We start from the raw sequence: 27,572 nt of genomic DNA, 5'->3' as shown, positions 1-27,572 counted from the left end.
GTTTTTTTTTTCCCAGGGGCGATCATATCGACCCAGAGGTGCTAGAATGTCGCGAGAGGGCTCCTTCTAACAGAAAATTAAAAGTTCTGGTGCCCTTTTTAAGTGACCAAAAAAATTGGAGGGCACCTATGCCCCTTTCCACGTAGATTTGTTCCCAGTCGCCGGATCAAAATTTTGAGACAGCCATTCTGTTCAGCTTTGTCGAAAACCTAATAACTACGTCTTCGGGGACGACTTAATACCCCACAGCACCCAGGGGAAGGGCTGCAAGTTAAAACCTTTGACCCGTGTTTACATACAGTAATGGTTATTGGGAAGTGTGCAGACATTCTCAGGATTTTTTTTTTTGGTTGGGGGGGGGGGCGAGGGAGCTACACGGATGGATATTTCCTTGGAGGAATTTGTCACGGGGGAAGAGAAATTCCATGAAGGGGGTGTAGGATTTTCAAGCAGTATAAAAAAAAACAATGAAAAAATAAATATGAAAGTTTTTTTCAACTGAAAGTAAGGAGCAGCATTAAAGCTTAAAACGAACAGCAATTATTACACATATGAGGAGTTTATCTCCTCCTAAATACCTCACTCTTTACGCTAAAGTACTTTTAGTAATTTCAACTATTTATTCTACGGTCTTTGTGATTCAGGGGTGATTCTCAAAGATTTGGGACAAAATTCAAGCTTCAGTATAAAGAGCGAGGTATTGACGAGGGGACGAACCCCCTCATATACATAATAAATATACACAAATATAGGAGTTCGTTACGTAAGTTAATTCATAAGGTACGTATACTTATTACTAACAAAAACGTTCGTAAAAAATCTGGTTGATTTTTAAATAGCCAAAAATAGGAGAGTAACTAGGCCTCCTCCCCAACCCCCCTTTTTTATATCAAAATTGTCCGATAAAAACTATGAGAAAGCCATTTAGCGAAAAAAAATAAATTAATATGCAAATTTCGTTTTATTTATTCATATGCGGTGAGCCAAAATCAAAACATGCATCAATTCAAATACTTTCAGAAATTAAATATAAAAACAAGTTTTTTAACTGCAATTATGGGGCTGTCCCCTCCTCACGCCTCGCTCTTTACGCTAAAGTTTTTTATTGTTTTGAAAAGTAAAGTTGTAAGAACGAGTCAAACTTCAGCATAAAGAGCCAGGCGTTGAGGAGGGAACAATCCCTTTCATATACGGAATAATTTCTGTTCGTTTTAAGTTTTAATGTCGCTCCTTACTTGCAGTTAAAAAAAAACTTTATTTAATTTACTAATAATAGTAAATTAAATAAAAATTGTTTTATATTTAATTTTCTGATAGACGCTTGTATCAAAATATTGCGAAAGAAAAGAGTTGCGTTGAAAGTCAAAGGCCGGAGGGGTAGCAGCTCTTCACTGATTGAGAAAATATACAAAATCCATTAAAACAAACACACCGAAAAGGAATCTGAAAAATCACATAAGGTGTGTTAGTTTGAAGAAGAAACAGAAGTTATATTTAAACAGGTTTTCACTCTAATCCCAATTTAAAATATGTCCCAAATGGTGATTTCTGATTGTAGAACAAAACAAGCTAGTAAATCCCTATAGCGTAGCGGTTTTACTACTTACTACTCCTTACCTTACTACTTCTCAATACGAGTTTCGAAATTGTACAAATTTTGGACGTGCCCTAATATCTCCTTACTACTTAGAAGTCACCTTACTACTTCTCTATACGAGTTTCAAAATTGTACAAATTTTGGACGTGCCCTAATATAAGTTACTAGCCATATATAACCTTAACCTAATTAGTGACAGAACTAGCCTTAAATGAACACAAATTATTTTAAAAACATTCTGTCTTTATTAGAAGTCATCATGAAAATACAAAGAACTTTGCCGAGAATGCAAGTCAAACGATCACCATTTACTGCCAGGTGGCTTTTGCCCCATTAGAGAGGAAATACCCGGAGTTTTGGGCGTCCCATAAATAGAGCTATATCCAATAGATTGTCCTGGAGCCGTCCATGACGGAGAGGACTTCTTGCCTCCAGTCACTGATAGCAAATGATATTTTGACAACGTCTCAACAGCATATGCTATTTCCTGTATAGAATGAGCAGGACATCCAAGAGTTTGCAGCTGCTGACTGAACCTGGCCATGTAACTGCGCAAGGCTTCTGGCTCTACAGGTGTTTGATCATGGGCAATCATGAGTCTTTCCACTCCGTCTCCATCACCACCTTAAATGGAAAAAGTGGAATAATGAAAAATTAACTCGTCTCTCATATCAATCAATTCAGCTGTTATTCTTAAATTTTAAAATGAAAGCATTCGATTCTCAGCTTAAAAAAAAAAAATCACAATAAGAATTAATATCCCATAAGAAAGATATACGAAGGTCCAAGCACTAACAACTTGATTGCAAACAAATCTTTATTATTGTCTGATATGTCTGACTACTTCCCAGTTAGTGCTCTTTTTGATGTTGCCCAAAATTCTCCTATCGGCAAAAGCCTTCAGGGAAGAATAAAGATTTATAGATAATAGCGATTAATTTTCAGTCTTTACATTAGCTCATTGACGAGCATGATTGGTCTTCTGTTTTTGACCAGATAATGTGAATGAAGAATTTTCGCGTTTTGTTAGTCGCTATTAACAAACCTGGCCACTTCTTTTCGAGTTAGGCATAAGAATTATTTACAGAGCATTGACCCATGGGTTCTTGATAGGACTGTTGTCAATTAGTGTTAAAAAAATAAAGTGTTAAAAAAGTATAAAAATTTATCAGTTAAAACAGAGGATTAGTCTCAAGATTATCGTTCGTTCTAATAGAAATAAATTGTATTCTATTATAAGGTTTCCTGAACATAAATATTATAAAGATAAGTTCGACCAAAAAAAATCTGACATAGAAAGACATGGAACCTTATTAATTAAAAGATTCGACTAAACCAATATTCAGGTATTAGTGTTGATTGTTTTGAAATTAATGGAGAAAATATTTCAGACCGTAAAATAATTTTGAGCACTTTTGGTGATCATTTTAGTACTGCAGGATCTAAGGTGGAATCTAGATTAAAGTCAATTCCAGAGCCCCCTAATCCTGATGATTTTGTCCTTTCTGAGAAATTATTTCCGTTTTACGAAATTACTCATCAGGATGTGAAGAAAACTATTTTTAAACTTAAAATTAGTTCTACTACAGATGATTTTGGATTTTTTTTTCCCGAATTGTTAAACCAGTAGCATCTAATATTTTCTCTCTCCGTGCACATATTTTTAACTTACCTTCAGTTGATGGAATTTTCCCTGATTTGCTTAAAAAGGCAAATGTTATTGCCTTATATACAAGTGAGAGTTCCACCAACCCTTCAAATTCTAGAGATATATCTCTCTTTTCAGTTTTTAGTAAAATTCTTGAAAAAATTGAACATGAACAACTTGTTAATTTTCCTTTGGATAATAAAATCTTACATGCATCTCAATATGGATTTAGTAAAGGCAGGTAAACTGAGTTGGCAGTACATAATCTTCTACTTGAAATAAATGATGCTCTTGACGGTGGTCAGTGCCTTGGCGATTTTTCTTGATGTTGCCAAGGCATTTGGTTGTTGACCATCGTTTGCTTCTTATAAAATTAAAACAAAATGGATTCTAATCAAATTCTCTTAGTTTTTTCTTTTCAAATCATATTTTTCGGATAGGAGGCTAGAATATTTGGTCGTGGAAGTGCTGTACGTTCTAATTGTTTTCAACATCATGTGGCGTTCCTCAAGGGTCTGTCTTAGGACCTATCTTATTCCTTCTTATAATAAATGATTTGCCTGCAGTTTTATATCTCTGCAAAGTTATTATGTTTGCTTATGATGTAGTACTTTTTAGATCCCATTCTGACTAGGCAGGATTATTTTTAAACATCAATGTAACATTTTCAGCTGCATTTGATTGGTATTCAAGTTAATCAATATTGGTATTCAGCATATGTTGTTTTCACGTACGCGCACAGTTCAAAGCAGTTCTTTTTCTTCTTCTTTTTTTTAATAATGTTGAACTTATACGTGTTCGCCATTTTAAGTAACGTGGAATTTTTCTAGATGAAAATTTATCTCTCCGAGAACACATTAAAATCTTGTCCCTGAAGATATCAAGAAATATTAGGATTCTTTCACGGTTGCACCATCATTTTCCTCAAGATATTTTGAAGACAGTTTATTTTTCTCTATTCTTATTTCCTTTATTGTACTTCAGTTTAGGCCTCTACGTTTACATCTATTTATAAACCAATATAAATTTTACAAAATAAAGCACTTAGGATTTTTTTAATATTTGAGTGTTCAGCTTCAGTAAGACACCTATTCGGGTCTTCCGGTAAATTCTCGAATATTCAGATCCGGCTGATTTCTATTTCCAGCATTTATCATGATTTTGCTTTTGATCAACTTCCAATGAGATTTTCTATAATTTTTACAACAAACTAGCAATACCATAATTACCTCACATCTCATAGATCATATTTTTCATCTGATTTGCGACCTACGACTAGGGCAAATTTTAGCCTTCATCACATGGGACCAAAAAATATCGAACTCTTTACCATTACCAATTCGAGAGTGCCCTGATAAGGTTCATTTTTTTTTTAATGTTTTAAAGAAACACGTTGCGATATTATAGTGTCAGGTTGTTATTATTTCACTTTTTAAGATTTAGCCTTTTTGTCCTTTTGGGAAATCAAAATCAGAAGAATTATAGGCTAGTGTATTTCAAGAGGAAGGAGTAATCTCAGTGACAGAAACAGGTCCATTCCCCAAAAGGAAGAAAAATAGGACAGGAAAACACCCTCCTACACACAGAGTCGGAACTGCAATCCGAATGTATGACAAGTCAGACGAAAACGAACAGATCACTAAAAAAGAGAAAAAAAAAAAAAAACTGAAAAAGAACAGAAACTAAAATCAATAATGGTGTCCAACTTAAAAGAGCAAAAATAACTATGAATAAATTAAGATAATAATCAATTCATCTAATACCAACTGAGTTTTAATTAGGGGTCGGGACCGTTCTATTTCAGTTTTTTTTTCAACCGTTTTCTTTTTTTTTTTAGAAAACTGAAAAGTAACTAAAGCATTGTCCACATAGCAGCAAATATTACTAGGGCATGTAAGGAGAATAGCAAGAGACAAAGATCAGGCAAAAATTCTGATCCGCCAGAATTTTGGAGTTTAGAAGATCGAATGTTTCAAAAGGTAAAGTCTTTTATCATTTCGTCTTTTTTTTTATTAGTTTATATCAGTTAATGCTGACTTACACTCATAAACCTAAAGAAACTACAAAATCGTATACAGATTTCTCTTTTTTTTTTCACTGTTTCTGTTGCTAGAAATAGAGCTGACATCAAAGTTTTAGTATTTTAAAAAGGTCTTTTTTTTATATCCTTTTCCTTCTTTTGATCCTGATTAACTGAGCCGTATAGAAAATTGAGGCTTAATAAATCCAAAAGAGAACTCGGAAAAAGGTTGTTATTGAAGCAAAATGTTTAGTTTGTTAAGCGATCTTTTAAATTGACAAATCAATTGCTTTTCAAAGATTTGGATTTAAACAAAGAAAGCATCGATGAAAATCATTCTATATGTTAAAGTAATGAAATTAAATTCATTGTTCCAAATATACAATACAAACAAAAAAGCCTGTTAAAAATATATTTAGCTCGTTTTTGTAGCCCCAAGCTGCGTCATCCGTAGCTTGGACTTAGCACCGAGTTAGGACTTATATACGTTTTTGGTCCGAATCAGCCGAAGGACGCCCTATGAATTTCCTAGACTTGGCTTGCTTTTAAAACCGAGTGGGTCAAAACGACTTTTATTTTTGGTTCATCACCCAGAAAAACCTTAAAACTGTTTTTGCAAGAAACTTCCAGGGACTATGTTTCCCTCCCCTCAATCCCACCGATTAAAATCCCAGCATGATGGTGGTTTGAAGAAGACACAGCTCACTTATCATAAAGCTAACCAAAAATTACAACAGGGAAGAGGGGCGTTGAGGGACCACGGTTAATCATTAGCTCCACCCGTAAAGATTTAAAAACATTGCACTTTCTGATTGTGTGCTGCAATAATTAAGACTTTTATCCCTGGGGGATGCGTGGATCACGTTCCCCACACAGGCAAATTTTTTCTAACCTGTCGACGGTTGAGTGAAATGGCTATCTCTAGAAATCTTCATCCAATGTCATAGAAAAGCCCCCCCCCCCCCCCAAAAGAAAAAGGCAGAATAGGGGATCTGGTCATTCAGCGAAAACATCTAACGCAAATTGTTATCAGCCATAAGCCTAACTGTGTTGATTTGTATATCCTATTTCAGATTCATTTATTCTTTTTCAAGTTGAAAAATTGTAATAAATAATTTATTTATGGATTCTGTAAATGCGAATGAATAAAGAAAAGAGGAATGAATAAGTAATTCACCACAGTACCAAATAGTTTCTGGCTAGACAGACTTTTTAAGGTTTACTTATGCGCATCAATTTTTTTTTATTGTAACCTAAAGCGTGCCTCGGTTGATGGTTGAGACTGATGCTGCCTTATTTGGAAACCAGTTTAGCTGGTACTTAGTCCAGACCCTTCAAGCGCATTACCAGAAGTACAAAGATTAGCTTTTCTTATTTTTAATGGTAGCCTACTGATCCTTTCCGTTTATTTTTACATAAAAAGAATCCTTATATTTGGTGATTGTTGTAAAACATTCAAAAAAGACCTTTATCTGTTAACTTATTTTAGTAACAGAGAAATAAGAAAAGCCAATAAAAAAAAGATAAGGCAATATAAAGAGACTTCTGTTATTTTCTGGTGCAAAGTAGTTGACCTGAATATCTCGTATGTCGAAAAAAATAAATATGACAAGTATGATACTGAATAGTTTTTGTCAATAGGGCTACTCAAAAATGAACTGTGACCAACTAGCTTAATAGGTGCAATGGTTCGATTAAAGGCCATTTGTTCGCTTCTTTTGCCTCCCAAAACGTTTTTTAAAACTTTATTTTGTAAAGGTAGTTGTGCTGCTGTATAAAAGCAAATCATTACTGCTGTCTTTTTCACGGTAAGTTGTTTTTCGGGGTTTTACGGTTTAGACGGCTTTACATTATACTTCTATGAGATTAATGAAAAATGTACCAAAAATAAAGTCTTACTCGATAAAAAAGAAGGCATAGTTGTTGGAATTTTTTTTTATGAGCGAGTTCTCTGCTAGCCTCCATTTCTTTTCCAGAATATATTTTCGTGTTTTATCTTGGTTACTCTGGACCGTGATAATCCTTTAAAACCTAAAAGTTAAACAACATCAATTTAATAATTTGATGTGTAAGTGACTTGTATTTCATCTTCTTTCTCTGATTCGAAAACTTTTCCAATTAACTATGGTAATATTTTTTCCCAATGAACCTTGTTCATAGTAGAGACTACCACCAGGAATATATAGTTTCACCCCCTTATAATAGTAGTCAAAGAACCCCACTAAAAACTTAAAACAGTGGCCTTAAAATGAACTTAGCCGTGTCTCAAACCCCTCCCAGTACAAATCCTCTGAATTTCTATATAAGTCATACCTGTATACCAAGAAAGATGTTTTGTCTTACTTTTATTATAACTCGCATAAAGTCTCAACCTCAGAATAATAGTGTAATAAATCGGAAATAAAAACATAAACAAGTGTATGATTTATATTTCTCACAACCTCCCTTTCCCCTCAAAAGATCAATTGAAATTTTCAACAAATTGGTGATATTCAAAAAAAAGCTTAGCAAGCTCGTTGGCGGACCCACGCGAATCAGTTAAATGTCTTGGAAGCTGCTTAAAAAAGGACTGTTGGTCTTGAGGACATCTAAGCCAGTGCGAGGATTTGGCTGCAATTCGCAAGTCAACTAAAATGCGGACAGAATAACAGATAACAAAAAGTACACTCACCGAGCATTGAAGCTGAGGCACCATAGCCTTGAGTAGGTGCCATTTTGGCCCCCATCTGACCTCCAGCCATGCCATAAGGATCTGGACCAGCTTCTTCACCTCCTTGTGCATTCCCTTGCGCTACAGCAGGCCCAGCAGGATATGCGTTTGGAACATATTCAGCATTAGCATAGCTAACAAAAGTATAGTCCGCATGGTTTGCATCATCTTTGAATTTCGTAAAGACTTCTTTAACAGCAGCCACTATGGGCTCATAGTCACCAGCAACTTGAAAAGTCATTTAATTATACTTATTTTTCAAATATAGATGAGCAGTAGTGTATGTCAAGAATCACTAGAGTCAGACACAAAAAGAATCAATTTACAACCAAAACTAAAGAATAGTCTATGTAAGACCATAGCATCTTCTCACCGAGAGACAAGTCCTGATTCTTAAAAATACAACCACAAAGTATTTCTTATATAGTAGCTTAATATGAATTTTGAGCACCATGGATTACTAAGCGTTGGCTTCCGCACTGTAACACAATTATACTAAAAATAATATCTAATTCACCTCTAAACTAAAAGTACTTGTTCCAAGAAGCAAGAAGGTGAAGTTTCTAGGAGGGGATAGAGGAGCTCATATAATTGTTTCAATTATTTATATTTGAATTGGCGCGAGATATTATTATTCTTAAGCATGTCAAAGCTTTTATTAAGTTTACAGAAGAAATTCAAGAGAAGAGGAGGGTCGGGGAAGCTTTCGGAGGTAGATAAATTTCAGAATTTTTTTTTGTTAGATATTACACTTGAATTATAATTTTTGTGTACACTATTTAATATAGAAGCCTTTTATAATAGGACATTAAAGCTTTACTATCTTTCCTTACTTTTGTATCTTTACATGTTATTACGAATAGTAATCCAGGATTACGACAGGGCCATATCCAGGATTTAGTCCGGGAAGGGGATTTACAAAAACTTAAAAAAATATGTTTTTATGCATTACAAGCCGGACAAACACTTCAGGGGGGGGGGGACGTAAACCCCCTAACACTCTCCTGAATAGGGCCTTGATTACAATCCTAGGTCATCGTCATAATATTCAAAATATAGTAAAGCAGTCAGTTTATATTTCTGTTAGATCTTGGAGAACTATTTAGGAGTGATGGGAAGATGAATGGAAACCTAAAATTGAGATTCATGGTCTTTCAAAGAAATCGAAATCGTGCCAGAATCAAGTATATTTTTAAGATTTTTACAATAATTCCAAAAGGTAGTTCAGCTTTTCGTAACGAAAAAAACTACATCTTTTTGTCAAATTAACTATTACTTAAACTCTCCGAGAATGATCAAATTTGTGTGCATCAGAATGGCTAAACTGCTAAACTACATTATTACAAAACATATCTGATTAAATTATGAGAGAACGATCACTTTTCCTTGAAAATACTCGTTTTTGTTATCGGTTTCTTTTATTTATTAGTATTACTTGTGAAAATTCAGTCACAAAAGTGACTGTTAGTACTGACATATTGTTATACCAGAAAAAACATATTGTTAATTTGAACTGGATTTTTATAAATTATTTGGCTTAGTATTTGCCTTCCAGTATCATCAAATTTATTGGCAAGTATCATATTATACTATCATACTATAAGCATGATAGTATATTATTTTCTCTTAATTATGAAGCTGGCTTCACAATTAACTGGGCATCTATCTTAATGCATCAACAAAGTAACACGTAATATCTTTATTCAGTTTGTTGTATGTATTGCATATTGAGTTTATTCCTTATTATGTATCCAAATCATACTTTGAATTTGTTTTGGTACAAAATAAAAAACGCATAACCACTAGGCATGCAGGTAGATGCTATCTCTGAGGGGACACAGCTTTGAAAAATAGGGAAATCATTTTCGAACTTATGATATTGGAAGAAAATAGCAGGAGTCTCGCTATCCTTGGGCTTGTTGCGGGAATATCATTTTTCCCCTTCATGGGTACCTGATTAAGAAGACAAAAGTGAAATCGTTATTTTTTGTTAATTATGAAGCTGGCTTCACAATTTACTTGGCATCTGTCTTACAAAACATACGTAAAAAAGACATAAACATAAAAAAGATATCTTTGTGGCGTTAGGCATTTTTTTTTTATTCGAGAAAATGCTGTATTTTTCCGACTATGACCAAAGTGTGACAGAATTGTCAACGTTTGTATATTTGTGGTCTTCTAAGCGGTCAGGCAGCAAGTGGTTCTGAGGCGGTCCTGGTTCTAGTTTGGAGGAATCCCTTTGAAATGACTCATTTTTACAGTAATTCCGTTACAAATGAAGAAATTTTCCAATTCGTGGGCATTGAAAACCTGAGCTACCAAGTGAAGTGAAAAATCCAGCCTGTAAAGCGGGCCGGGCTGAAAATACTGCCGAAAAAGGTTTTTGCTGGCTAAGAAAAGACTAAAGCAGCTATTTCACTAGTTTAGCATATGGTAAACTCTGGAGATCATCTTCCGAAACTAAAGATCCGGACTTCAATACAGAAGAATCACTTTTAGAGTCCAGAAGGTTATCTTTTGGGTTCCCAATGTGTACACGTTGGACATCGGATCTGGCTTCCTCTCATCATATTTAGTGAAGATCAATAATTCGAAACTGCATTTTTTCCTTTTCTAGGAATATATTACTTTATGGTACTGATCAACAGTAAAGAAGAAAATGATCCGACAAAGATCGAAAGGCTATTTGTCTTCGCGATTCTGTATTTTTATGTGTGTCACATCATCGACGTGGAAATAATAATTTTTAATTAGTTTTAATTCTGTCGTTTGTATAGCCTCATAATATGAAAAATTAACAATTGACATCACTCCATCATTTGATATCAATATTATCATTCTATCAACATAACATTCTTCATAACATCATTCTACCAAAACGTCAATTGATATCATCGAATCAACATAAAATCAACACTCTAACAATATAATATCATTCTATCAACATATCAATTGGCATCACTCAAATAACAAGACATTCTTGAAGTTTTTCTTTCGTCAGTATTTAATTAAAAGCAGACATACATTTGACCCTTCAAAAATAGGTTCGTAAGAAAGCTCTGTGTTTATAATTCTCTAATGTGTCTCATGCATCAATACCGTCTTGTGTTTTCTGAATTTGCCTTTCTTGCTACACAAAGTCCTGCATGCGTGTTTCGGTGCAGTCTACGCCTTCTGACGTTGAAAAGCATATTAATGCATATTTTAATAAATATATTAACAATTCTTTTATAAACCTATCTAATATAGAAATCACACGCCTTAAAATACATTTTAAACAAGAAACCCTGAAAGTATGAAAAATAAAATAAAGCTGGAGACCCCTCTTTCTAGCTCTGTGTTTTAAGGGATGAGTCTTACTTTTAAAGTTCTTAACTTGAAATGACCCTTAATTTGAATATAAGCTTTCAATTTATTTAAATGAAACAAATCAGACGAAGGGTCTCATTGAGCAGATCACATTGCTTTCTAAGGCAAAAAAGGTCTACAAAATCGTTGAGAAGTCACCGATTAATCAATTAATAATTTACTAATTATTTTCATTCATTAACTGCGGCCTAACTACTTTATTTTAATAAAAATAAAATTTCGAAAACTACAAAATGATTACAAACGGGTCTGTCGTGACCACTACATAGGCGATTCCAAATATCCAGATATAGGACTAGAATACATCATTTTACAAATCGTTCATCATAAAGGGAGCTACTTCGTCCCCTCTGGTAAACCTATTTTTAACTTAAATTCAGAATAGGTCCTTGGTTTACGGAAATGATTTCGGAGCGGGGAATTATAAAACGAATAAGGTTCACCAAATACCTCAGAATCAATGTTGATGAAACCCTATCATTTAAAGATCATGTGATTTCAGTTTCGAAAATATTGTCACGTAACTAAGGTATCATGCGCAAATTAAAACCAAATGTTCTACGATTGTTATACTTTTCCCTGATTCACCCCAACATTTTGTATTGCTCGTCGATTTGGCTTGGTACTTTCCCTTCGATAGTTCGTCCAATCCGTGTGATCCAGAATAATACTTTCTGAGTTTTTTGTGGTGTTGGGAACCAGGAGTCTATGAGGTCTGTGTATAGAGATTTAAATATAATGCCTGCAGCTGGATTACGTGATTTTTATATATAAGTATTACAGTGAGAGCCTTCCTGATTGTTTTACAGGAATATTTTGTGAAAGGTCTGATGTTCACCACCACGTTACTCGGATACGAGGTTCCTCGATTAGTTTCAAGTAGGTCTTTTTTTTCATTTATTTACGGAGCTTCAAAACTTTGGAATAAACTGAGTATAGATATCAAGGAAATAGGTAGCTTTGGGCAGTTTAAGTCTGATTTACGTGTGGAGTTGCTCGGTAGGTATACTTTTGAAACAGATTAAATAAGATAAATTTTCCATAGGTTGTTCATTTGTAATATTTATGTATTTTTTTGTTTGTTATTTTCGTTGTCTTGGGGTCACGCAAGGTAATGTTATTGTTTTTTTTTTTTATTGTTATTGGTTTCGGTATATGGTCTCATTCTCCATATTCTCTCTTTATTTTCCTTGAATTTAGCACAGCCTCGCAAGCATCGCTTATGTTGTGCTACAAACTTCTTACTGACACTCAACTAAATTTCTAGCATTTATTTTTGTTATTAGTTTCCATGGCTGAAAGTTAGAAAAAGGAAATTTAATCGTCAAATACTGCATACATTTCTAATATGAACTCAATTATGTGATTAAATAAAAAAAGGTTTTTTAACTGCAAGTAAGGAGCGACATTAAAACTTAAAACGAGCAGAAATTATTCCGTATATCAAAGGGGTTGTCGCCTCCTCAACGCCTCGCTTCTACTTTCTAAAACAATAAAAAACTCGTTAAGATTCTATGACTTTTAGGGGGGTGTATTCCCGATTTTCTAAAATAAGGCAAATTTTCTCAGGGTCGTAAATTTTGATGGGTAAGACTAAACTTGATCAACTTATATATTTAAAATCAGCATCAAAATACAGTTCTTTTGATGTAACTATTGGTATCAAAGTTCCGTTTTTTAGAGTTTCAGTTACTACTGAGCCGGGTCGCTCTTTACTACAGTTCGTTATCACGAACTGTTTGATTTGGCTATTTAAAGTCTTCTAATTGTTAACAATATCAAAAAAGTATCCTTGGAACAGAGAATCGTATCAGAATGTAGAAAATTTTGGCTCCGTCAAACTACTACTATTTAGCCTTTGAGTTACCCCAAAGTTGATACAGAGTCGATTCTAAACAAATTAAAATATAATTACATGGAATATGAACCACAACACAATATACATAGCCAGAGTGTGAAGAAAAGATCCGTATAGATTATATTTTTGTTGGACTAAAATATTCCAGAACAGGATCCCTGGTATTTTCATCATAGAAAGACATGTAAAAACTAATCAAGTAATCAAGTAAAACTAAGAGATAATAAAATAATAAATCATGGCAATGAAATAATATATTATATTCAACTTACTTTTCATAACTCTTTCTGGGAGGTGGATATTGGGAGGGGGTCGCTGTGAGACCTGAATAAAGGCTTTTGTAGTTTTGATCAACTCTTTAACAGTGGCTCCAGCATTGCCAATAAGACGCCCCACAGTTTCCACTGGAACAATCATTTTTAGCTAAAAAGAAATATCAATATTGTTAAAAGAAGGAGCATTTCCCCTGCAACATATGGATTTTCAACAGCCTGCAACTCTCCAAGATGATCATATTGTAGGAATTTTAAGGCATTCTGTATAGAATCAAATTTTAGAAGAGATTTCTTAGCAGCTGAACAAAATCTTATAGCAATAGCCTGGTATAATGTGGTAATATTTCCTCGAATGAGCAGAACATTTAGTGGCAATATAATCTCATGCTCTTATCATCACAAACAATTAATTTACTGTATTACTTCTATTATTGCTCATTTTTATTTCATCTCTTCTACGTACAACCAAATTACAAATCTTTATTACTTCTTTATCTATACGCAATCATTGTGAACAACCACTGTCTACTTTTAAAAGCAACTGTATCAAAACCGGATCATCTGAGTCACGGCTTCACATGGTATCCCATATTTTAATACATGGTCCACAACTGCAAGTGGCCTATACACTTCAGCCTTGATGAGCCACTTTCCAAAAGCAAATTAAGTCCTCCATGATCATTTTATACACTGCACATTTAAATGAAAATACACACCATGAGGTAGGTTTTTTTTAAGTGATTTCAAGATCTTCTGAATTCTCCCTTGCATCTACGACCAGCATGAATTAAGCTTCTGACAAATTTTGAGGCTCAAAATCCTCCCCAATTTTTCTTAGACCCTTGGACCCTGCATATATGTATCAAAGTAACTGATTCACCCAATGAGGTTGGGTTCCCATAGATTACCTTGTGTAGTAGCTATGCTCATGATTGTAAACAATGATATATATAAATGAACTGTTCCTTGCACCCAGCATATCTGCATCAATGTAGCTGATTCACCCGATGAGGTACATATTACCTCATGTAGTAGTTAGGTTCTTGATTGTAAACAGTAATATATAACTGAACTGTTCCTTGCACCCAGCATATCTGCATCAATGTAGCTGATTCACCCGATGAGGTACATATTACCTCATGTAGTAGTTAGGTTCTTGATTGTAAACAGTAATATATAACTGAACTGTCCCTTGCACCCAGCATATCTGCATCAGTGTAGCTGATTCACCCGATGAGGTACATATTACCTCATGTAGTAGTTAGGTTCTTGATTGTAAACAGTAATATATAACTGAACTGTCCCTTGCACCCAGCATATCTGCATCAGTGTAGCTGATTCACCCGATGAGGTGCATATCACTTCGTGTAGCAGTTAGGTTCCTGATTGTAAACGCTAATATATAACTGATCTGTTCCTTGGACCCAGCATATCTGCATCAGTGTAGCTGATTCACCCGATGAGGTATGGATTCCCACGGATTACCTCATGTAGTAGCTAGATTCATGATTGTAAAGAATAATATATAACTTAACTGCCCATTGTACTAAAAAGATAACGATACACGAGGCTGATGAACTCTTGCAATTCAATTCGTTGAAGGTGATCGTTACAGAATGCCTACTGCACTAGCGACAGGAAGATCTCTTGTTTTAGTAGATCTTCTGTTTTCACCATGCTATCATTAGTACAGTTTCACAATCACTTCACAAATCTCTTCTAGATCTGTATTATCAGGTGTCAGACAAATCGTACTACGAAATGAAATAGCCCCTTGGGATTCAACAAAAGAGAATGTATCCCTTGAGTCTGTCTGGGACTTTTTCAGATCATAACAGCAAGAACTAAAAGTGAAAGAATAGCAACCGATTTGGACAGTAGGAGTAGGCACTGGGACAATAACTTCTGACACAGTTTGGCACTTAGTTCTTTAAATGATTCACCAGAATGAATTTAAATATGCTGTGAACAGTTGATTTCCAGGTGTTCAGCTGGGATATTTTGTATCTTTATCTTCAGGTACTTCAGCTTATCCCGAGCACACACATGAAGACCACAATGTACTGGGACTCCTTCCTGAAGGTCCATACCCACACAAATAGTTATTAGACTACAACTATTTCAGTTAAGACAATTGAATGTAAAATTATCAAAGACAGGTGCTTCATTAATGACAATTGAGCAGCTAGTCAAGATGATTTTATAAACAGTATATCGTTCCCCAGGCATGTACTCTTGCAAACATTGTTTACAGAAGCACATGTACACAGGACAGACAGCTCAAATAGTTTAGCATGAGAGTGGTCCTTGATGAAACCAATATATGTACTGCTATTTTGTAAAGTATCCAGGGATTTAAATAAGGATAGAAAGGCATTAACAAAAAAACATTACTCTAAACTCTATTTTTGATCTAATTTGATGTTGGTACAAATCCACTTAGATTTTTCCTTAGTCATCCCGATTTCGAGGATACACGTCCTTCTAGCAACGATTTTTTGAAGATTAACTCCTTTTAGTCTTTCCTTTGTTCTTGCCAATTCCAATTTACGGTTTTGAGAAGCAGTTTTGCTGAAAGAGCCAAATCAAATATGTTCATCACTCACGTGCAACTGGGAGTGTAAAGTGTATCCAGTCTAATGGCTAAATATGGTTGTAAAAAAAAAAAAAAAAAAAAAAAAAAAAAAAAAAAAAAAAAAAAAAAAAAAAAAAAAAAAAAAAAAAAAAAAAAAAGTTTAAGAATATTAATCACAGAGAACTGTGTTTCCACTTAAAAAAAGAAGAAGAAGAAAAAAAGAAAAAGTTCTGTAACAACTAATCTTTATCTATTCAATAATAAATGCTGGCCTTTTGCTGAATCTTAAATAAGTTACCAATCTTTATCACCAAGATTAACTCGTATTTACACTCGTTTATCCTAAAACTAACTAGAAATCCTGGTAAAAAAAATATGATATTTAGGATGGGTGAAACTAAAAAAAAATAGACCATGTCTGAATATTGAGTACTCAACAATCCTAGGACTCTTTCTTTCTTCTTTAGATATTTTCATTTTCTCCCTTCAATAGGCATGACAACAAACCAGAACTTGCACACCATATTTCATTATACTTTTCCTTTAAACTACAAACCAAAGAAGACTCTTGGAAGAAAAATACTGCTCTCTTTATAATAGACAAAAAGGATAAAAATCCTCAGGAGCCATTGCTGGCACACAAGACGTCGAATCAACGTTTCAGTTGCATGGTATTTTTTACAGGGACAGGTAGCAGGCTTGTCGCCCAGCCATGATGCAGTTGAGATAGAACCCTGGGCCACGTATTGACAGGAAGAGTCGTATTGACATCAATCCACCAATACATACACATATGCATATAAATTTCTAAAAAAAAACATACCCAAAAATGTATGAATTTACAACATTCCAATAAGGTCAATTTGAAGGACTGCATTTGCTTAAAATATTACTTCTTAGAATTTTAAACCAAAACCCATTTCTCTCAAAAATCTGCTGATACACGCTGGCTCTAGACTTGGACCTCTGACCAAGCCTCTATTTATGTGTTACTTAAAGAGCTCCGGAATTCTCTCATATGCCAGATATGATTCAACAATCAAAAAACCAAAGATGTTAAATTTTCCTGAAAAAAAGAAAGAAAAACAGTATGTCAATGGCCCTACTAATGCAGATGTACACACCCTTATGACTTGCTAGATTAGGCGAATTTACTGCAAAAAAGTATAGTCCTTCAGTAGAAACATCATCAAACTCAGTTGAAAAGGGGATGCATTGCAAAAACAACATTTATAAAAAGTTATAAATTTAAAACAGGGACAGTGTATCCTTATGGACACAACAAAATTTCTTCAGCCAAGACCCACCACCAATCCAAATTGAAACAAAAAGTGCAACAAATGTCTTCAGCAAAAATACTTTCAAAACCATTTGAAAAAAAAAAGATGCATTCCAATAATAACATTTATGAAAAGTTCGAACTTTAAAGCAGGGGAAATTTTGTATTCTTATAGAACCAAAATGTCTTCAACAAAATCCACCCCCTTCGATCCTTATTGAAATAAAAATTTGCAATGTATGCCTAAAGAAAAATTAAAAGAGCTGTAAAACTACAAAAATACAAGAAAAAAAAATTAGTCGCAAGAAATTTAAAAGAAAACAATCTATCTTAAAGTAGTACTAATTTTAGTAGATTTTGTCTTGAAACGCAAATTCAGCTATTTTTATGGTATTATTTTAACCGTTACCGTTTGTTTAACCATAAACGTTATTTTATCAAACCGTTACCTTACATTCATTATTGAAAGTGGCGTACTTTTATAGAAGCACATTTTGCAGTAAAGTTATTATTAGATAACAAAGTTGGAAAGTTTTCTAATAAAAAAAGTAGAAAATTTCAAGTGCATTCTTAGACATTTCATTTAAGATAAATATATTTGATTGATAAAGACTATATTTGATAATTTTCACACTAAAAAAACCATTAATGTAAGCATTAAAAGTAAGGACATGACATCTTTTAATTTGAGCCATATTCTGAGACTATTAGTTTTTTCCAAATGATAACTTAGCAAATCTAAGTCATACATTTGTCAGGTCATATTTTGATTAATGTGGAAATAAGAGTCAAAATTCATAAATTAAACAAGTTCCCTCTTTGCTTTTATATTGGGTTACTTATACCCAGATATGTCCACCACTCTCAAAATTACCAAAACAAACCCAAACATGATGATACCAGCAAGAATATTAAAGGTCAACTAAAAATGTTGTGCTTAATGTATCAGAAAACTGTTTCTTGCAGAAACTTGAAAAAAAAACAACAATTTTAATGAGGAAATATAGAAATGCTTTTTGAAATAAAAGGAATTATTATAACAAATCCAAAAGGTAAATGAACTTTGCAAAGTTGTCTAAAAAAGGGAAGAAAAAAGGAAAAAAAGGTGAGATTTGCTCATGAACCTCATAACGATGGAATTGTTGATCCATTCGCAGTTGTTTATTCTCTCTGGATTCTAGAAAAACCACTTTATCCATGTAGTAAGATCGTATGAATTCTGTTAGACGTTCTACAGTTCCTTTCATTATGCAAACACGATCATTTGTTCCTGCAAATTCAAGAAAAAAGAATTGTAACATGAACTTACAAAGTGTATAAATTAAGAATTTGCTCAAGCAGTGATTAGATATGAAATGTTTTGTCTATTAGCTGAACTTCATAGTAAACTGGCTGGTATTCAGAGGAGAAAAATAATCTGTCAGAACAATTAACCATCGACTCTTTTCTTTGCTAAACAGACCCCATAAGTCACCCAAAAAAGTAATTATGTACAAAAATATCATAATGTGTATTTTTTTTAAAGTGATTATTTTTTCAAAAATAAAAAATAAAATAATAATCTAACTCCACCTCAAGAATGATAAATATTTGCATCTACAATGACTACAATATAAACACTTGTTCTAAAAAACCTGGAGAGGAGCAATCTTCTATGCTATGCATGAAAATAATTCCCTCTAATATATCCTCTAGTAGCTCAAATTATATTTTTGAACAAGAACTATGCTACCAGGCTATTGGTGACACATTCAGTTGCAAAACAACAACAAAATTTTTCAAAGTGATACAGAGATCTGAATAAGAAATAAAAACAAAAGTCATAGAGTTATTTTGTTTTTATTAAAACATTTATAAAAAAAAAACAAGTTCCTTATGGATATGCATATATTAAGACTATACGGAGATTTTTGTCTTTAGGGTTGCGTGTTCCAACACCTAGCCATTCAATTAAAACAGTATTCAAAAAGAAAACTTTCCATTATGACAGGCCATGTACCAAAAACAAAGGGATTTTGATCAATACAACTATATCTACCAACAGGAGCGAGAGAAAATGGGCCTAACTAAAAAAAAAAAAAAAGGCTGCAATTTTTGTTCAGCCACTTCACATTCCTAAGGAAAATTACTAAGACCCTGCAGGGTTACGCTGTTATCCATCGATGTAAATAGCCTTGAAAAAACCAATGGAACTGATCAATCTTGGGACTTCAATAGAGGAAAATATAAAGATACTGAGATTAACAAATATTCAATTCCTTACAAACATAATATCAAACAAAAAGTACAGTATGGAAAAAGGATACATGGCTAAAACAGGTACAAGACAAGTCCAGGGATCTTGTTCCCAAGGCCCAATCACTGTAATCCCCACCTCAAGTGCTTCGAGATCCTGGTCCTGTTTACTACCCCACAAAAAAACTAACATTTCAAATTCGCGCATATACACATTGAGCCCCCCCCCCACAAAAATCCTTTTATTAACCCTCAGAAAGGTACACCATTCATATTTTTCAACATCTAGATCAATGACAAATATGGAGGGAGCAGGGGAATTATCTCACAATTTATGCACAAATCTCTTCCTCAAGACCTTCATGGCAAAGAGTTCATTCATTGTATATGAGGAGCGGGAACAATCACAGTCACACTCAGGTTAGCCATGACATGTTGTCCATGAAATTTACAATTGAATGAAGCTCTTCTCCATCCAATTATATCCTGAATGTATTAGAAGCTTGAAATACACTGAAAAAACAGCCAATGTATTATTATGAAACTATTTAACATTGTTAACAAGGACTTGGACATCTCTCTTAACATACCCAACCAAGCCACCTGAACTTGTCAATCTTTACAGCTCATATTTTACTCTTTACTACCAGGATAGAAATCTTTTCAATGAGCAAAGGTGAGCCCCAAAATATACTGAGAGGAATTCTCTCCAGGCAAACTAAAACTGTAGCCATATAGGGTATTCAAGCAGAAAAGGTATTAAAAATAACTACAACTCTAAGCAGGGTCTATAGTTTATACTGACAGATTAGGTGTCACACAAGTGAATTCGTTACATTTTTTACTTCTACAAAATCAGCATTCCTAAAGTTAGCCCCAAAGAGGATAAAATCACAAATCCATCTTCTTGCCCACAAAATTTTACAAACAATTAATCAAAGCCAATCCTAGACCAATGATTTCCAACTATAGAGGAATGATATTTGGGTCTCAATTAGATAATCTTTAATTTTTTGAACTCCAACATACCAAAAGAACTAAAGCAAACATTCAAATTTTCAAAGAAAACAAAATGTAAAATAATGCTTTTAATAACAAAATCTAAAGTGGAAAACATACCTGGATAAACATCAGTAGACTTAGACAGCCTAATTCTTATACCAAGCTCCTTTTGAAGTTTTTCAATTGTTTCACCTCCTTTGCCAATAACAAATCCAGCCACAGGGGAAGGAATAAGAATTTTTGCAAAAACAATACCTGCAAAAATTTTTTAGAAAATTTCCACCTTGCTGTAGATTGTGTAAATTATACAACATAGGGGATTTGAGTTCTATGAAAGAATAATTACAGGCAAATGGTTTTGAAAAAAAACAAAAAAAAAAAAAAAAAAAAAAAAACTGAGGAACAAAACAATCTTGCAGATTAAAATACAATAATGAAACCATAAGTCTCTGAATGCACTGATTATACAAAGAAAAGAGAGGAGTTTGAGAAAAAAAAAAAAAATCCCCAAAAACTCTGAGAGCACAAAAAAGAGGCTAAATATAAGAAAACTAGCAAAGAAAAGGATTTCATCAAGCACAAAATGGCCAGAAAGAGGATGAAAAGATTGGTAAAGTCTACTTTCACTGAATATGAAGAAAAACCAGCAGATTATTGCAATAGAAATTTGAAAGCTTTTTGAAGACTTTCCAGGCACTTTGTACCAGAGCTCAACTTAACAAGCAGGGACTTCATAACACTTTCAACCAAAACTGCAAATATGCTAAACAAATTTTTGTTCACAAACTACTGTGGGGAGGACCCTAATGGCCAACTGCTAAACTTCCAACCCAAGTGCATCTCTTCTCCTGTACACAAAATGACATCCTCTATAGCAGTAGCCAGCAATGTACCGATAATGACATCATTCAGCCAGTAGATAAAAGGATCCAAGCTAACCATTCCCTCCTTGACCAGGCTAGGGCACTTGAAAAGGTACCACATTTAAGACTGAAGCTTAAGATAGAATGTCAGCAATTTAATGAAGAAGTCACAGATTGGGCCATGGCCTACCTGATGGATGGAATATAGTTGTTTATACCTCTGTGCCATACTAGTTTATTCCAGGCCTAAACCTATAAAAAGTAGTTTCCCAGGACACTCAGCTTGGCTCTACTCTGTTCAACATTTATATTTATGATGCCCCATTATTGCATAAACAAAATTAAACTGATGATCTTTGAGTCAGGGTAGACAATCAGATTAAGTTCCATCAGCATACCCTCTCAGCTGTTGCAAATGAGGGGAGATGTCATGGCACCATCAAAAGAACATTTGTCAGCTGCAACCAAAATATAATAAAGAAGTTACCTTCATCGTATACCCAGTACTTTAATTTCAACATTAATTTTGCTCACTTATAGTACATAACCACTTCTATAGGAAACATGTTGATAAAATAAAAAATACCATTAGATTCCTTATTTTATGCAGTATAATAGAATACAGAACACCTAGAATTGGGTCTATTGAAATGAAAACATGTTAAGAAAACAATTTTTATATTGTAATGTACAAAAAAAATGCAGAAAACAAATTTGAAAATGATACCACTGAAATTAAAACCTTCATAATGTGCAAATATACAATCCAAATTTTAAATTTCTTATGCATCACTCTTGTCTCAACCCATGTATCCAAAAATTAGACCAATACTGCAAATTCAAGAAACAGAAAAACATATGGGAATTACACAACTTGACATACATATTTGTATATGGGGGGGGGGAGGTGAATAAGAGGAGGGTAAAGTAAAGTGAAATTGTTTTCAATATTCAACTACACTTTTCTGTATATTATGAAGTAAGAACTGTTTTCTTAACATGTTTCCTTTGTAATAGCTCTAATTCTAGACTTATACCTTTTGTGCTCTTTTTAAATATAACGGTTTCTTTTCTGACAATGCACCCCCCTCTGGTGGTTCCAAATATAACCCTAAGTAGTAAATTTTTGATGAACCCTATTTACTTTTTTATATTCTTGACTCAAGATATAAAAAAATAAGCCAGTAAATTTGGAGCAGTTTAAATTACTGACCAGAAAATAAGGTGAACAAACTGCTCAATGCGTTTTTTATACTCTTTCTGAATATGATAATAGCTTTAGCTTATTTGCTAATTCAATTTTAAGCCCTTTACAGATTCCCAGAGATAATACATTTTTCAATTATTTTAGAGACTGTTTATATAACTATGTTGGTATCACTCTAGTTTAAACCAGTTCTACCCTAAACTTGGATTGACTGTGACAAAATGGAGAATGAGAAAACACATGGAAACATATTATTTGGGCTATATATTTGCACAAAAGAGGGTAAATAATAGTGAAGCTGCAGTTGGAATGCATAGCCTAACTACAATTATTCTGCATATAGTGAAGTAACAATCGTTATTTTTAACCCTTTAATATGGTTCTAAACCAGCTACAGACACCCACTCAAAAAGCAACACCCCCCCAATTTTTTTTTAAAGAAAACAACTTCAACTTCACTGATTTTCCTTTGGAATGACAGTTTTCATCATTTTCTTCCCTATGCTAAACATACAGCAACAGTACTAGCTCAGTCTGATCCAGCTATTAACACAAAGCATAGATTAGCTATTCCAAATCTAAGAATTTTGCAAGGATTTTAATTTTTTTTAAAGACATCTAATTATTATTAATACTTAGACGAAATTTTGTTCAGCCTAAGAGATGGTATAGTTTTTAAATGGTTGGCTATTTTAGCTAAAACAATCCTCTCAATAATATAACATGGTACAGTGTTGCTTGACTGGTCACAGCAAGCCTTTTTCCCAACAATCACTTTTTTTTTTAATCTCAACAGTAAACTGGTCAGAAACTGGATCGATGACCATGTTGTGAAGTTGGTTTGGAGCTTTTTCTCTTGAATTGTGGTTATACAGCTTGTAAAGCAAATAAAAGAAAATATTATTTAATCCAACATTTTTCAAGTTTCTGTACCCTTTCAAACAAAAAAAAAGAACGTTTTCACAATGGCCAAATTTTCTCTACATTTTTTTTAGGATTTAATCAAATAATTTTACCATGGATAATCTTAATTTAGAAAAAAATTAACTTTTCAAACAGTTCATGGTACCACATTGTAAGTAAGGAACAATGTGGCTCAATAGCAACCAAATTACAAAAAAACGCAGAGTTTTGATACTAACAGATACATAAGAAGTAATGGCTTGTTATGCTGATTCCAAATATATATGTTTCATCAAGTTTAGTATTACCTATCAAAGTGTACAAGCCTGAAAAAATTTGCTTGGTTTTTAAAAAACAGGAGACACCCCCTAAAAGTAAAAAATATTAATGGAAATCTTGCCATCAGATTCAGTGTATCTGAGGACCCTGCTATAGAGGTTTCAAGTGCCTTTATGCAAAAATTTGGAATTTTGTATTTTCTGTCAGAAGATCATGGATGCATGTTTATTTGTTTTGTTCCCCAGGAATGACATTATCAAACCATTTCTGATACGAAGTTCATTTCTGATACAAATAAATGTTAAATTTGGATTCAGAATGAAAGTCTGACTAGAGTACTAAACCAGCAAGCAACACCTACTCAATAAAGCAATACCCCCCCCCCCCCCAAGAAAACAACTTCTTCCTCATAGATTTTTTTTTGGAATGACAGTTTTTCATACTTTTCTTCCCCATGCTTAATGTATGGTAACATTTCTAGCTCAATTTGATGAAGCTATTGACTCAAAGTACAACCTAGCTTTTGCCAATTTAGGAACTTTGTAAGGATTTGAATTTTTTTTTGTAAGTTTTCTGAGGAATAGAGTAGTTTTTAATTGGCCAGTATTTTCAACAATAAAAAAAAAATCCTCACAGTAATCTGACAGGGTCAGTTCTCTGGTCTCAGCAAACTTATCTCCCAGCATGATTACTATTTCTAACTTAAGCAGAAAACTGGAAGGATGACCATATTATTGGTTTGGAGCCCTTTCTCTCTTAGAGAGAAAAGCTTCTCTAATTGTGGACATAGGGCCTAGCCTATAATCTTTAAAACAAAAATAATAGGAAATTCCATTTGATTTAGTTTTATTATGGTATTGATGATGCTAGTGCTCTGCCTCAAATTTTATTGTTGTTCTCCTTTCAAACCTTTTTTTACATTTCAATAAACTTTCACATTAAAAAACAAAGCTTTTTTCACATTTGCAGTTTCTTTGCCATTTTTCTAGGCAAAATTTCTGCCATTTGCCATCTTTAAGGAAAAGCTTCTTTAAACTTTTTAAATATCTTGTGGTAACAAACAATGAATAACAAGCAACATGGCTCAATAGGAGCCCAAACGCTAAAAAACAGAATTCTGATACTAATATACATGTCAAAAGAATCGTTTTATCATGCTGATTCCAAATATATAGGCCTAAGTTAAATTAAGTCTAGTGTACTGACAAATGGCTATGAGGGTGAGAAAATTTCCCTGATTTTTTAAAACAAGAGCAAAGAGCTCATATGGCACTTGTGACAAGATTGGAACAAGATCTAACAAGAGCCAAGAGCTCGTATGGTACAAGCTCTAGCAAAATTCTAAGAATCAATAGATTGCTTTTAAAGGAGAATCAGAGCTGGTCGGGATTTAAAGTAAGAGCTCTGAGTCACAAGTCCTTCTAAATATCAAAATTCATTAAGATCCAATCACCCACTTGTAAGTTAAAAATACCTCAATTTTTCTAACTTTTCCTCTCCCTTCAGCCCCCCCAATGGTTGAATTGGGGAAAACAAATTTATCAAGTCAATTTGTGCAGCTCCCTGACACGCCTACCAATTTTCATTGCCCTAACACGCCCAGAAGCACAAAACTCGCCAAGCACTGAACCCCACCACCTAACTTCACATATTTACAACATTTATAAGCATTTTCCAAGATTTGTGGTTTTCCCCTCCAACTACTCCTAATGTCAAAAGATATGGCCACGATTTGAAAAAAGATCTCTGAGACATAGATTTCCTTCTAAATATCAAATTTCATTAAGATCTGGTCACCCATACTTAAGCAAAAAATACATCAATTTTTCTGATTTTTCCAAATTAACAAACCCCTGCTCCCTCAAAGAGAATGGATCCGTTCCAATTATGCCAATCTCTTATCTATAACTTGTACTTATTCTTCCCATCAAATTTCATCCCAATCTCTCCACTCTAGGGGTTTTCCAAGATTTCTGTTTCCTCCCTCCAACCCGCTATGTCCCCGGATCCGATTTGAACTGAAAATGGAGCATCTGAGACATAAGATTCTTTTATATATCAAGTTTCATTAAGTTCTGATCACCCATTTGTAAGTTGCAAGTTCCTCATTTTTCTAATTTTTCCACATTACTTCCCCCCCCCCAACTCCACCAAAGAGAGCGGATCCAGTCCAGTTATGTCAGTCACCTATCTTGGACTTGTGCTTATTCTTTCCACCAAGTTTCATCCTGACCTCTCTGCTTTAAGCATTTTCCAAGATTTCCGCCCCTCACCCTAATTACACTGGATCTGGTTGGGATTTAAAATAAGAGATCTGAGTTTCAAGGTCCTTCTAAATATGAAATTTCATTAAGATACAATCACTCTTTTGTAAGTCAAAATACCTCATTTTTTTAATTTTTGGAATTAACCCCCCCCCCCCCTTAATTCCCCCAAAGAAAGCTGATTCGTTCCGCTTATGTCAGTCACGTATCTAGGACTTGTGCTTATTTTTCCCACCAAGTTTCATCCCAATGCCTCTACTCTAAGCATTTTCCAAGATTTTAGGTTCTGCCCCCCCCCCCCCCCCCCCAACTTCACCTGATCCAGTTGGGACTTAAAATAAGAGCTCTGAGACACAATATCTTTCTAAACATCAAATTTCATTTAGATCTGATCACTCCTTTGTAAATTAAAAATACCTCATTTTATTTAATTTTTCAGTATTAACCCTCCTTCCCCAAAGAGAGCAAATCCGTTCCGGTTATTTCAATCATGTATCTAGGACTTATGATTATTTTTACCACCAAGTTACACCCCAATCCCTCAACTATAAGCATTTTCCAAGATTTTAGTCCCCCCCCACCTCAATTCCCACCAATGTCATTGGATCCATTTAAAATGAGAGCTCTGAGACACAATATTCTTCCAAGATTCAAATTTCATTAAGATCCAATCACTCCTTTGTACGTTATAAATACCTCATCTTTTTATAATTTTCAGAATTAACACCCCCCCGACTCCCCCAAACAGAGCAGATTCTTTCTGGTTATGTCAATCACATATCTAAGACTTCTGCTTATTTTCCCACCAAGTTTCATCCAAATCCCTCCATTCTGTGTTTTCCTATATTTTAGCCCCCCCCCCAATGTCACCAGATCTGGTCGGGATTTAAAATAAGAGCTCTGAGACATGAATTCCTTCTAGACATCAAATGTCATTAAGATCCAATCACCTATTTGTAAGATAAAAATACCCCAATTTTAATGTTTTCCAAGAATTCCGGTCTCCCCCTCCAACCCCCCCCCAATGTCACAGGATCTGGTTGAAATTTAAAATTAAAGCTTTAAAGCACAAGATCCTTCTAAATATCAAATTTCATTAAGATCTGGTCACCCTTTCATAAGTTACAAATCCCTCATTTTTCCAAATCCCTCCCCCCCCCAAATCCACCAAAGAGAGCAGATCTGATCTGGTTATGTCAGTCATGTATCTTAGACAGGTTTTTATTCTTCCCATCCAGTTTCATCCTGATCTCTCCACTTTAATATTTTCTAAGATTTCTGGTCCCCCCCCCAATGATGCTGGAACTGGTTGAGATTTAAAATAAGAGATCTGAGTTATGAGGTCCTTCTAAACACAAAGATTCATGAAGATCTGATCACTCCTTTGTAAGTTAAAAACATGTCATTTTTTCTAATTTTTCATAATTAACCCCCCCCCCAAAAGAGTGGACCCGTTCCAATTATGTAAATCTTGTATCTAAGACTTCT

At 34.0% G+C, this 27,572-nt stretch overlaps 1 protein-coding gene across 1 annotated transcript in view; it reads right to left on the bottom strand.

Annotated features, from left to right (window-relative positions):
• Positions 1-1,819: 1,819 nt before the first annotated feature.
• Positions 1,820-27,572, bottom strand: part of LOC136028974 (RNA-binding protein Nova-2-like) — a 30,965-nt gene continuing 5,212 nt past the window's right edge. The window contains exons 2-6 of the mRNA XM_065706970.1: positions 20,686-20,823; positions 18,456-18,601; positions 13,475-13,625; positions 7,937-8,203; positions 1,820-2,221 (exon numbers count right to left, since the gene is read on the bottom strand). Of these exons, the coding sequence (XP_065563042.1) occupies positions 1,899-2,221; positions 7,937-8,203; positions 13,475-13,625; positions 18,456-18,601; positions 20,686-20,823 (1,025 nt within the window). The 3' untranslated portion in view covers positions 1,820-1,898. The remainder of the gene's footprint in view (positions 2,222-7,936; positions 8,204-13,474; positions 13,626-18,455; positions 18,602-20,685; positions 20,824-27,572) is intronic.

This window comes from Artemia franciscana, chromosome 7 (genome assembly GCF_032884065.1).
Source record: "Artemia franciscana chromosome 7, ASM3288406v1, whole genome shotgun sequence".
Taxonomy (NCBI): domain Eukaryota; kingdom Metazoa; phylum Arthropoda; class Branchiopoda; order Anostraca; family Artemiidae; genus Artemia; species Artemia franciscana.
The sequence above is the reverse complement of the archived record's forward strand: the minus strand, read 5'-3'. Positions and strand labels throughout refer to the sequence as shown.